This window comes from Vulpes lagopus, chromosome 2 (genome assembly GCF_018345385.1).
Source record: "Vulpes lagopus strain Blue_001 chromosome 2, ASM1834538v1, whole genome shotgun sequence".
NCBI classification, from domain to species: domain Eukaryota; kingdom Metazoa; phylum Chordata; class Mammalia; order Carnivora; family Canidae; genus Vulpes; species Vulpes lagopus.
In genome coordinates, this window is record NC_054825.1 from 58115483 (window position 1) to 58128371 (window position 12889).

At 36.1% G+C, this 12889-nt stretch overlaps 1 protein-coding gene across 1 annotated transcript in view; it reads left to right on the top strand.

The window, feature by feature from the left end:
- The window catches only part of ADAM10 (ADAM metallopeptidase domain 10), a 130719-nt gene that overhangs the window by 55027 nt on the left and 62803 nt on the right, over nucleotides 1-12889 (top strand). Inside the window, exons 3-4 of the mRNA XM_041743624.1 lie at nucleotides 273-391; nucleotides 2850-3008. Coding sequence (XP_041599558.1) covers nucleotides 273-391; nucleotides 2850-3008 — 278 coding nt within the window. The remainder of the gene's footprint in view (nucleotides 1-272; nucleotides 392-2849; nucleotides 3009-12889) is intronic.

Sequence of the window (12889 nt, forward strand, 5' to 3'; positions counted from 1 at the left end):
TAACTTGTTTTACCATGTAGGAATCAGCCTCTTGGCATTTAATTTATAATATATCTTAGTTACTGTTTAATTTTATATAATTTAGATTTGTATCACAGCTATTAGGTTGAATTTTAGAGCAAAATTTTTAAAAGAAAAATCTTGGACAGTATGTTTCCCAGTAGACAGTGGTGTGAAACTGAATATTTTGCAGTCTTTTTAATAAAAAAAAAGTTGTTTAAAATTTGGGTCCTTTTAATTTCATTTTTTCCCCTTTTCACCCTGTTTTCCAGACATTTCAATCTACGAATGAAGAGGGATACATCTCTTTTCAGTGATGAATTTAAAGTAGAAACATCAAATAAAGTACTTGATTATGATACCTCTCATATTTACACTGGACATATTTATGGTAAGTTGAATCTTAGAAGAATTCTTTTCTTTAGTTTTTCTACACAAAGAAACACACATATTTTGAGGTATAAGCATATATTTCAGAAGGGTGGGATAAGTCCTGAGATTTAAATATGTCATGAAGGGTAATGGTCTTTGAAGAATGAATTAACTCTTAGACCTATCTTTATATGTATATTTAATATTGAATTATACAATGCCATACTTCTGAAAAGTATGAAGTGTTGATTCTCTCAATACCTACAAAGTGTTAGATTTTTTAAAAGTTTTTAAATGACTTCTTTCATTTTCTGATCTTTCGAGCAAAAAATTAGCTGTGTTTTATAAGAAAAGAGAAGAAACCGAAAGGGAGACTGTAAAGGTCAACGAAACAGCGAAAAATAATATGACAAAGTCATTCCGTAGGAAAATCCTTCCAGGGCTATCCTACCTGAATCTATTTGGTGTGTACACAATTCTAACAAATTCTCTTACTACAATTGATTAAGAAGGTACTGGGGGGATGGGGAGCACACTTAACCCAAGAGAAAGTTACATTTGACAATTGAGTAGTGTGGGAGGAACAGTCAAAATCTTTAGGAGGTATTAGGGTCAAAATATCATTATAACTGTACATTAATAAATACTCAAGAGAATTCTCAGTTATTAAGACAAAGTTAACTGAAAGTTAAATTTCATTTCCACATATTTAGAGAAATTTCCACTCAAAATCATAACATTATGAAAAATTGTTTAAAAATGTTTCTGATTTTTATGATTTCAAATAAATGAGACATTTCTATACTGAGAATTTCTTACTTGTAGATGAAACTTAGTTAATAAATTAAAAGTTTCTTGTACTCTTGTAATTCTGTAAACAAAGGAAAGTGTTTTTCCATCAGTCTAGACTTTCAATCTCAAACCATAGTTTTCTGTTATTCCTTTGATCATTTATCTTTCTGGGCTGATAACTTTGTAGTGTCTGCCTTTCTTTGCTAGGTGATGGTCAAAAAAAGTACAGGACTAAATGAGTTTGCAGATAGAAATCATGTTATTTAAAATACCAGTGTTTTGGGTTCTTAGCTTCAGTTCTTAGTTAATTCACAGTCGATTAATTAATGTTAATCTACAATTTAGAAGCTGTGGAAAGCCTGATACTTATTTTAATGAGAAAATTTTAACAGATAAATTTAACTTTTAACACACCATTCTCCTATTTTCCCCTTCTTAATATCTTTTGATGGCTGGTGCTCAGCTTTTCTTTGTGACTATCTCAAAATACTCTTTATCCTGTATTTTCTTTCACAAGAGAAGTATAATTGATGGGACAGTATTACAAATCCAGTATCTTTTTTTTTTTTTTTTTTTTTAATTTTTATTTTTTTAATTTTATTTATTTATGATAGTCATACAGAGAGAAAGAGAGAGGCAGAGACACAGGCAGAGGGAGAAGCAGGCTCCATGCGCCGGGAGCCTGATGTGGGATTCGATCCCGGGTCTCCAGGATCGCGCCCTGGGCCAAAGGCAGGCGCCAAACCGCTGCGCCACCCAGGGATCCCACAAATCCAGTATCTTAAAAAGGATTGTTGGTATGCTTTTGTTCAAAATACTTTATTATTTTAAAATGTATTTGTAAAAATAGGAGGCCAAAAGTCTCATGCAGATTGTATCAGGTAGGAGAAGAACTTTTTTATTCATGGTAATTGGAGCAAAAACTCAAAAGATGCTTTATTGTCTTTCTTTCCTTTTTTTTTTTTTTTTTTAAAGATTTTATTATTTATTCATAGACACAGAGAGAGAGAGGCAGAGACACAGGCAGAGGGAGAGGGAGAAGCAGGCTCCATGCAGGGAGCCTGATATGGGACTCGATCCCTGGTCTCCAGGATCACACCCCAGGCTGCAGGCGGCGCCAAACCGCTGTGCCACCAGGGCTGCCCTTTTTTTTTTTTTTTTTTTAAGTAGGCTCCACGCCCAGCGTGCAGCCCAATGTGGGGCTTGAACTCACAACCCTGAGATCAAGACCTGAGCTGAGATCAAGAGTCAGACGCTTAACCAGGCATCCCTCAAAAGCCTCCCAGGCGCCCTTCAAAAGATACTTTAATATCTTTATTTTTGTAGTGCATATTTTATCAGTGGATCTGCTTGCTTCTTTCTGAATTTAAGTTAATTTAACAATTATTTATTGAATGACTTGAATGCTTGCCAGGTACTATGCTTAGATGCTGGGAATAGGTTTGTCAGTGAGACAGATGTTCTGTTTGTCACTGTTGTTATCTAATAATTGTATAGATTTTAACCAAGTACTAGTTGCTAATCACATCTCAAATTCAGCTTGATATATTTTATGTGAAAAGTAATTTCCTCAATAAATTTGTGTTCAAGTTCTTAAAATATATAAGAATGGCTTTTTGAAGAAGAATGAATTTAACATTTATGTGAAAATTAATTTTTCAAGAGTTTCTTGCTTTCATTAAAAGGTGAAGAAGGAAGTTTTAGCCATGGGTCTGTTATTGATGGAAGATTTGAAGGATTCATCCAGACTCGTGGTGGCACGTTTTATGTTGAGCCAGCAGAGAGATACATTAAAGACCGAACTCTGCCCTTTCATTCCGTCATTTATCACGAAGATGATATCAGTAAGTACTTAAATTTTATCAAGTAGCCTTTTGCAAAAAGGCATATATATAGTTAAAAGTATATAGAGACATAGAAAACCTGAGCTATTTTCAGTCCTAAGCTATTAATCAGGCTAGAAAACATTTTCACAGCCAAAAATCTCAGTTTAACAAATAATAGACCTATATAAGGAGGTAATTTCCTTGTCAATCCATGCCAGTCCTACTTTGTTGATAAGATAAAACCATTTCTCCTCTCTTTCTTTCTTTCTTTCTTTCTTTCTTTCTTTCTTTCTTTCTTTCTTTCGAGAGGAAGGGAGAGAGGCAGAGACACAGGCAGAAGGAGAAGCAGGCTCCATGCAGGGAGCCTGACGTGGGACTCGATCCTGGGTGTCCAGGATCAGGCCCTGGGCTAAAGGCAGCGCTAAACCGCTGAGCCACCCCGGCTGCCCGATAAAACCAATTCTATTTGAACTATGAGTCAACCAACTCTGACTGAATTGGAAATTCTGTATTCTGATATCAGCCAGTCATTTAATGCCATAGTGCCTTTGTGTGTATCATTATTTTCTTCTTCTTCCTTTTTTTTTTTTTTTTTAAGATTTTATTTATTTGAGAGAGAGTGAGAAAGAGAGCACAAACAAGGGGAGGGACAGAAGGAAAGGGAAAAACAGATTCCTTGCTGAGCATCAGAGAACCCAGCTTGGGGCTCCATCCTAGCACTCTGGGGTCATGACCTGAGCCAAAAGCGGACACTTAACCAAATGTGCCACCCAGGCTCCTCATCATCATTATCTTCTAATGTAAATTTCAGGGGGGAGGGCAGCCCCGGTGGTGCAGTGGTTTAAATAAATCTTAAAAAAAAAAATTTCAGGGGAGATATTTGTGTAGTATTTAAGGAATATTTTAGATATTTTTGTAATTTCTAAATCCTTTGAATCTTTCTTTATGGAATCTTGAAATAATTATTTGATTTCAGCTTGATAAGACTCCAGGTTTATCATGATGGATTTTGTCCTTTATCATGGTTTTTATGTGATGGTAATTTGTTGGGAGAGTTTTCTTTCTGTTTTAAGAGTAGAAAATGTACTTAGATTTCGCTGTTTAATTTTACCATTGTCCATATATTTCTGGTCCTCTAATCACAAGAATGCTTCAGTGAAATACCACAGAAATACATTCTTCTAATTTATAATGCTAAAATACTCATGTTTTATTAAATACTCATTTTTTTTAATACTCATGTTTTTAATGAGTTTTATTTTTGACTGTAGTTAGGCTAGTCTCTCATTTTTTGCCTATTTTCCTAACTGGGCAACTTTCTTCTGGTTTCATTTTCCATTCTACAACCAGAAATTTATTGTCAGTAATTTCATTCTCACTCCTAATAATCTACTAAAAAGCCTAACCATCTTGGCTTTTTGCTCCATCAGCTCTGCCAGTTTCCATACTTCTTCATTCTTTCCAACTGCTTGTTATCGCTGATGCTGGATTGCAATAGAAAATAGAATAATTATTCTAGATAGGATGCATTTATAATTTTTAGCTACTTGTTAATTCATAAATTCATTAGTGCTACTTGCCTATATTACTGTTATTATTATTATTTTTAATGCTACTGCCCATATTTTTACTCATCCCTGTTTGATTCCTTTTCCAGTTTCCCCTACTGGTATTTCAGACTCTTCTCAAGATCTGTGCTACAGTCCTTCACAAGCTGGAATATGAATTCCTTTGCCTTCCTTTCTTTGTGCCAACAGAATTATTATTTACTTGATTTGTATGTTACTTTGTAATTTTGTTAGTGATTTAATCTTCTTGCAGGTTTTCCTTTCCTATCAGGGTATATAAGTTCTCCAGCTGTGGTTTCTGTTTCTTTTGCTCCTTTAACATTCCAAATGTTATTTATATGTTTTTTTTTTTTTTTAAAGATTTTCTTTATTTATTAATGAGAGAGAGAGAGAGGCAGAGACACAGGCAGAGGGAGAAGCGGGCTCCATGCAGGGAGCCTGACGCGGCATTTGATCCTGGGACTCCAGGATCAGGCCCTGGGCTGAAGGCGACACTAAACCACTGAGCCACCTGGGCTGCCCAATTCCAAATGTTATTTAATCTCTGGAGCAGATTCTTTTTTTTTTTTTTTTTTTTTAAGATTTATTTATTTATTTATTCATGATAGAGAGAGACAGAGGGAGAAGCAGGCTCCACGGTGGAAGCCCGACGCAGGACTCGATCCTGGAACTCCATGATTGCACCTTGGGCCAAAGGCAGGCGCCAAACCGCTGAGCCACCCAGGGATCCCCTGGTCAGATTCTTTATAGATACTTAGTGAAATCTTGAAACATTTTCTTTACAAGATTTTCTCAAAATCAAACAAGGCCTTTTGGGAAAGGAGGGAGAGAGGAAGAGAGTAATGGACAGATTTTGAATTCCTGTTTTTATTTGTATTATAATCAAACTTGATCCTTTACTGATTTACACTTCCCATAAGCACTCTAAACTGTTTGTTCTGCCTTTTATGATTTGTTATTACATCTTCTCTCTCATTTCCTTCCTTCTCCTGTCTACTTGTAAGTAGGTTAAGCATATTCTGCTCTTTTTTCGCACTTTTATTTCTTCCTGTCCTATAATTGCATTTTTCCACTTTGCATCTTCCAAATACCTTCCTTTATGTCAACCTTTCTTTTTCCCCAAAGATGATGAGTTAGCTTGAAGGATCAATTACATTGGATGTGACTGAGTTTACTGTTCCTTTTGGCATTTAACTTTACCATTGAGTTCAGCTATTTTTACTTCTAATAACATACTAATAATATGTATGTTCATTAAAAGAAAAAAAACGCATGTTCCTGCTAAGGAGATCTTTTCACATTATTACTATATACCAATAGTAGTATTAGAGCTTAGAAATAGTGATGTTTAGAGTGATTTTGTTTATAATATTTTCAACCACTTAAAAATGTAAAAACCTTTCTTAGCTTGCATACCAAACCAGACAACTGTAGTTTGTTTTCCCCTAACTCACTTTTAATTGGCTCTTTAACCTCTCTGGGTAGAATACCTAAGGTTATAATACTAGTAGTAGTAGTAGAACAGTTATTACTGTTTAATGTGTCCCTGGCATTATATAAATTTTTTTGCTTGCATTATTTCATTTAAACTGCATAATAGGGATCCCTGGGTGGCTCAGCAGTTTAGTGCCTGCCTTTGGCCCAGGGTGTGATCCTGGAGTCCCGGGATCGAGTCCCACATCGGGCTCCCTGCCTGGAGCCTGCTTCTCCCTCTGCCTGTGTCTCTGCCTCTCTGTCTCTTTCTCTCTCTTGGTGTCTCTCATGAATAAATAAATAAAATATTTTAAAAAATATTAAAAATATAAACTTCATAATAACACTAAAAGTGTAATAGGCACACATATCCCCCTCTCCCCAGCTTTATAGGTAAGGAAACTTAAGACTTAGAAAACTTATGTCACTAGATTATGGATCTTGTGTTCTTATCCATGTGCTCTTCTGCTTTACTCATGGAAAAAGCTTAAATTCTAACATTACTCCAAGGGTTTCTGGGGCTTTTCTGAAATCTGTAAACCTCTCTGAATGATACATTTGCATCTATTATTATTTTGAGCCAAATTCATTCCTCAGTGGATGTTCTACTTTACAACTAATTAAAAGGGAAAGGCTGTTCCTTTAATGTAGATTATTATTTTCTTTCTTTTTTTTTTTTAAAGATTTTATTTATTTATTCATGAGAGACACATAGAGAGAAGCAGAGACATAGGCAGAGGGAGAAGCAGGCTTCCTCTGGGGAACCCGATGTGGAACTCGATCTTGGGACTCCAGGATCACGTCCTGAGCCGAAGGCAGATGCTCAACCCCTGGGCCACTCAGGCATCCCTGTATATTATTATTTTCATGCAATTTGCTTAAGTGCCAATAATTTATTTTCACAACTAAATTACGTGTGTGATTGTTTAGATCACTGTGTATATGCCTGAGTGAATTTAGTATCCTGTATGTGTTATTCTCAGCAGAAGCAAATGATGGGTGAGGTATACCAACTTGGGTAGGGGTTCTGATGAGAACTTGGCTACCCTTCATTTAATACCATTTATGCAACTGTAAGCATAGATGTATGAAGCCACCATGGAAAATGATATTGCTGTTCTGGAGAACCTTAGGGAATATGGCTTTGGAGGCAGTATCAGAACACAGAAACAGTTTCCACTGAAATGTTCAATAACTTCTCTAGGCACTTTGATACTCACATGTGATGGTGATAATCACATGTATTTATCAGCTTAAAATTCACACTAGTTCAATTCTGTACTTAGGTAGTAAAAAGCACTTTTTCCTAGGAGATAGAAGTGTGAACAGTTATAGCAAGGTAAGAATACCATTTAGTCTTTTCTTCATGGTTTGTAAATTTGGAGATTAGATAGATAATCTGCATAAGCAATCTTGCTATCTTACATATTTATATTCAGACATTACACTAGGAATTCATTGATGTGGATATAACTGGTTTTGGCAGCTTAGGGAGTCTTAGAATCATGGATTTAAAGATGACCTTATAGATCAACTAGTTTAAAGGGTCTCAGGGCTTAATTCATTTGCTCAAGCTCATAACAAGTTAGTGGCAGACATGGTAGGGAAAAACACAAGAGATGTCAAAGAAGTGAGGCATGCCATATGTATGAGAAAGGAGTTAGAAGGGAAATCAGGATGATGCGCTAGAATAGCTTTGTGACCTTATGGGAAGGTCTTACTTTTGTAATGCTTATAAGTACGTTTCATTTTCTATGTATAAAATGAGGGTGTTAGACCAGATTTTTTTTTTTTAAAGATTTTATTTATTTATTCATGAGAGACACAGAGAGGGAGAGGCAGAGACCTAGGCAGAGGGAGAAGCAAGCTCCATGCAGGGAGCCCGACGTGGGATTCGATCCCGGGTCTCCAGGATCGTGCCCTGGGCCAAAGGCAGGCGCTAAACCGCTGCGCCACCCAGGGATCCCTAGAGCTGGAAATATTTTTGATTTTGATTATCAAATGTCTATATAAAATGTTTTTGCGGGATCCCTGGGTGGCGCAGCGGTTTAGCGCCTGCCTTTGGCCCAGGGCGCGATCCTGGAGACCCGGGATCGAATCCCACGTCGGGCTCCCTGCATGGAGCCTGCTTCTCCCTCTGCCTGTGTCTCTGCCTCTCTCTCTCTCTCTCTCTCTCTCTCTGTGTGACTATCATAAATAAATACAAAAAAAATTAAAATGTTTTTGCATGTGAATGAAGTAGAAGTGTATCCACCACCATTAACATTTTTCTTTTAAACAGTTGCATAATATTTTATTGTTTCATTGGTGAATATATTATTTACCAACCCATCAACTGAGTGGACATTTAGATTGCTTCCCCTTTTTTGCTATTAAACATTGCTGTGGTATATATTATTTTCAAAACTGCTTATATGTAAAGTATACTATCTGATAATTTTTTTTTTTTTTTTTTTTTGGCATTTGTATACATCTGTAAAACAATCACCATACTCAAGATAGTGTATATATCCATTGCCCACAAAAAGCTTCCTTCTACTCAGTGTAATCCTTCTCTTCTTCTCAACCCTTCTTTTTTTTTTTTATTATTATTTATTTATGATAGTCATACAGAGAGAGAGAGAGAGAGGCAGAGAGAGAGGCAGAGACATAGGCAGAGGGAGAAGCAGGCTCCATGCACCGGGAGCCCGATGTGGGATTCGATCCCGGGTCTCCAGGATCGCGCCCTGGGCCAAAGGCAGGCGCCAAACCGCTGCGCCACCCAGGGATCCCTCAACCCTTCTTTCCTCAGGCACTAAACTGCAGGCTAGTTTACATTTTGTAGAATTCTATGCAAATGCACTTCTATATTATGTACTCTTAAAAATATCTGGTTTCTTTAATTTAGCACAGTTTGTTTTTTGAGATTCATCCATATTGTATATATTAATAGTGCATTCCTTTTTGTTGATGAGTAGTATTTCATTGTGTGGAGAACACGTTTATGCATTTGTCTGTTGATGACCATTTGGGTCTTTTCTGTTTTTAGTTATTAAAAAAAAGAACTCTAAAGCTTTTGATAAACTCACCAACTATTGATTGTTTAAAGATCATTTTACATATTATCATATGTAAAATTTTGTAAAAAGACAAGAGGATGAAACAAATACTAAGGACTTTTAATGTTTTGGTCTAATACTTGAGCTCTAGAGAGGGGATATTTTGGAAATTTAAGATGAGCCTTTGGAAGCAAGAGAGCAGAAGGAACATTCCATCTTAGGTGAGTTGTGTATAGATTCTGTCTCCCCCAAACCAATACTCATCCTTCAAAATGCAGTTCAAAAATAATCTCCTAGAAGCCTTTTCTGGCCCCTTAGTTCTGGGTGTACCTCTCTTGACTGCTGTTTATGTATTGGTGAGTCCTCACTGTGTTTTGAATCCAGCAGTTTACAGGTCAGTTGTCCATATGATTGACCTCTGGTAAGAGTTGAGGAAGGAAAATAGCTGTTGACTGGATGAATACATTAAGTTCAACCAGTATTTAACCGTTCATTAACTGTGGATGATTTCAGCAACACTTAACACTTAGAGAGTTAATATTTAAATGGATTCTTGTTTATATGTCTAACACACCAACTAGACTGTAAGCTCTTTGAGGGTCCATACTCTGTGTCTGTTTATTCTTGTGTCCCTGATATTTGGTAACTGATAGTTTTTTCCTCTCTTATTTGTTTTGTAAATAAATTAGTGCAAATAAGAATAACATTGACGTACAATTAGGAAATTTATGTGCATACATGCCCTAATTTTGAACAGGGTCTATGTTACAGTGATCTGTAAAGTGCTTAGAGATTTAAAACACACTTTCATGTAGAAACAGTTTTAAGTTGCAGACAGTTCCTAGTTATTGCAGGTGGAATGAAGGCTAAAAGGAGATTATTGGAGTCAGTTTAGAGGTCTTTGGTTAATGGATAACCTTTGAAGTGGAATAGAAACCAGCTGCTGACTGAAAAATTAAATTCAACAAGTGTTTATTGATTTGTGAATGTACAGGAAGGATTAAGACTTTAAAATAAATCCTTCAGGGGAATTTTCAATCAGTAATCTAGTTGGAATGTGATAAATGCTTAACCAAAGTGTCACCAAGGCCCTGAGGATAGTGCAACCTCAAGGAGCCTTAAGGATAGATACTTAGGAAGACTTCTTGGGGGAGGTGGCATTTGACTTGAACCTTGAACATAGGATAGACTTTTGGCTGTTAGAGATAAGAATCTCTGAAGACAAAAGAAAGGTAGCTATTATTCTGGCTGTAGTAATATTTGTTTTTAGCTGCCACAGCTCAGGAACTCAGAAAGGAAAGGAAACTCATCTTCTTTGGCCCTGACTCACCTGTTTTCTGTTTATAGGGGTAAAGTCTCAGATTTAATGAATGGAAATGATGGTCATGTTAAATCAGTATATTACAAGTTTTCATTACAAGTTTCAGTTTTAAATTTTACAGGTTTTACAAGTTTTCATTACAGGTTTGATTTGTAAGTTTTATAGGTTTTAATGATTGATTAATTATTTTAAAAATTTGAGTGTAGTTGATGTGATTAATTTGTTAACCTTATTTGAGTGCCTAATTTGTATAAGACGCTTTTAGATACTGCAGACACAGAGATTCTTCTCCTAATGCATCTTAGAATCTAGTGATTCTATTTATAATTGATCAGAATAATGGAGCAGCATTGCTCCTGTTGACCTGATGCCCATGATCCTACCTGGCCCCTACCACTAATCCTTAAAAACCAGAAATGGAGAAGGACATGCCTGGCCCAGCTTCCCATCTCTGTTTCCTGGGAGATCAGTGTTAGTGCATGTGGAAAAATGGACCACCTTCAGCTTCCTCTCCTTCTCAGGGACAGTCAGGGATTGGGCACAGGTGTTTGGGAGAAAGGGACTCCTATTCCCTGGAATTAGAAGAGAGAAGGAGATTTGGGGTCTGCCCTAGCCATTCTTTGATTCCTCCAAACTCATCTTCTGTCCTAAAAAAAAAAAAGAAATAGCTTACTTCTTCCTTTCACTGTTCTTCAGTGAAGTGAATCCTTGTTGATTTTTGGCAACTTTAGGAATAAAAGGTATTTTTGTGGGCAAGGACCTACCCACCTACCCTCCAGATATTAACAAAACCACTTTTTGTTCATTGTCTGTGAATTCAATCTATTTTAAATTCAATTAAGATAATAAAAGTTAGATTATTTCATTGGATTTGGTGATTTAGCATTTTATTGGAGAGATTACACCAATTTTTTTTTTTAAGATTTTATTTATTTATGAGAGAGACAGAGCCAGAAAGAGAGGCAGAGGGAGAAGCAGGCTCCATGCAGGGAGCCCGATGCGGGCCCGGACCCTGGGATCATGCCCTGGGCTGAAGGCGTCGCTAAACTGCTGAACCACCCAGGGATCCCTGATTACACCAAATTTTGACTGTGAGAGTGTCATCTCATAACCAAGGCCTTGGACTTTGCAATCACATTTCTAATCTGCCAGTCACACAGAATGTAGGGGAAGCCTTACTGGGAATAGTGAGGATGCAAGGGGTTGTAAGGTCTACACTAGTTAGTATGTAGTGAAAAGTGGATGTTTTATGCATCAGTTCTGTTGGACAGAAATCTGAATGGTAAATATTTTCTTCTTCCTGGAGTGGATGATTGAGAGTTAACCAGAACTATTTCCTGCTTGAGGTTGTATCACAATATATGTATTATTTATATTTGCTCCTCCTACAGCAAAACAAAAGCAAGCAGTTGGCACGCAAAAGAACTGGAAGAAAGGCAATAGATTTAAAGCCGATCTTTGTTTTAAATAGGCTGAATATTCTACACCAATGATTCATTCTTTGTGAAAGAATATGCTGTTTGGCCTTTTCAGAGGAACTACAGTGCATCCTATGATTTAGCATCACAATGAGGGCTTATTCATTAGTTGAACAAAGGCTTTTTCTAGAAATGGGGATTATATTGTCAGTAATTTTAGAGGGAAATGTCATTGTCCATTTTCATAGTTAATGTGGTGACCAGGGAAAATAGGGTCTTTTAGAAGTTTTGAAAGTAATTGGAAAAATTTTACACTTGATTCCTTTTTTTTTTTTTTTCCCTGTTGGGACAGTTTTGTGCTAACAGAATTTGAAGCATATATAATACAGTTTTGTTGGAAATAATCTGTTTACCAAGCTTTCAAAAGGAATGTCTGTATCTAGTTTATTATATATAAAATACAACTTGTAAAGAGATAAAACATTATATTTTTCTTTTTAGATACTCTAATTCTTGATGTTTCTAATATTTTAGAATATGGTGTACTAAATAATAGTTTTATTGGTTTTTATTCCCTTATACATTTATAAATAATAATTAGATTTTTAGTATTGAGATTTTTATTATATTTAATATGAAGGTATTACTATTTTCATATTAAAATTTTAAAGGTTGGGAACAATTGTAATTTTCCCCATATTAAGATCACTTTGCATAGTTTCTGCTGGCATGGTCAGTTTTACTGCCACTACTAATGTGCTTATAGTTACCTGGATAAGTAGGATTGAGAACGGACTCTGGAAATATAGTGTCATTGCTAGGTAGCAAAAAGGAACTGCTGGAGCTTATAGACTATTCTTTTTGAGTGAGAATATTCATAGTTACCAGTTTTCTCTGGGCCCATTCAGTTGCAGGGATGTAGGTAGAGGGTTCATTTAAACAGGATTTGGGTGAGAGTTGAGATTGAGGGGGCAAGGAACTTTTAAGGCAATATAGCAAAGTAGTTATGATAATAATGGAGTACTGGATTTAAGCAGAATAAACAGAAGAAAGAGAATATCCAGTGATAGTGAACAAGGTG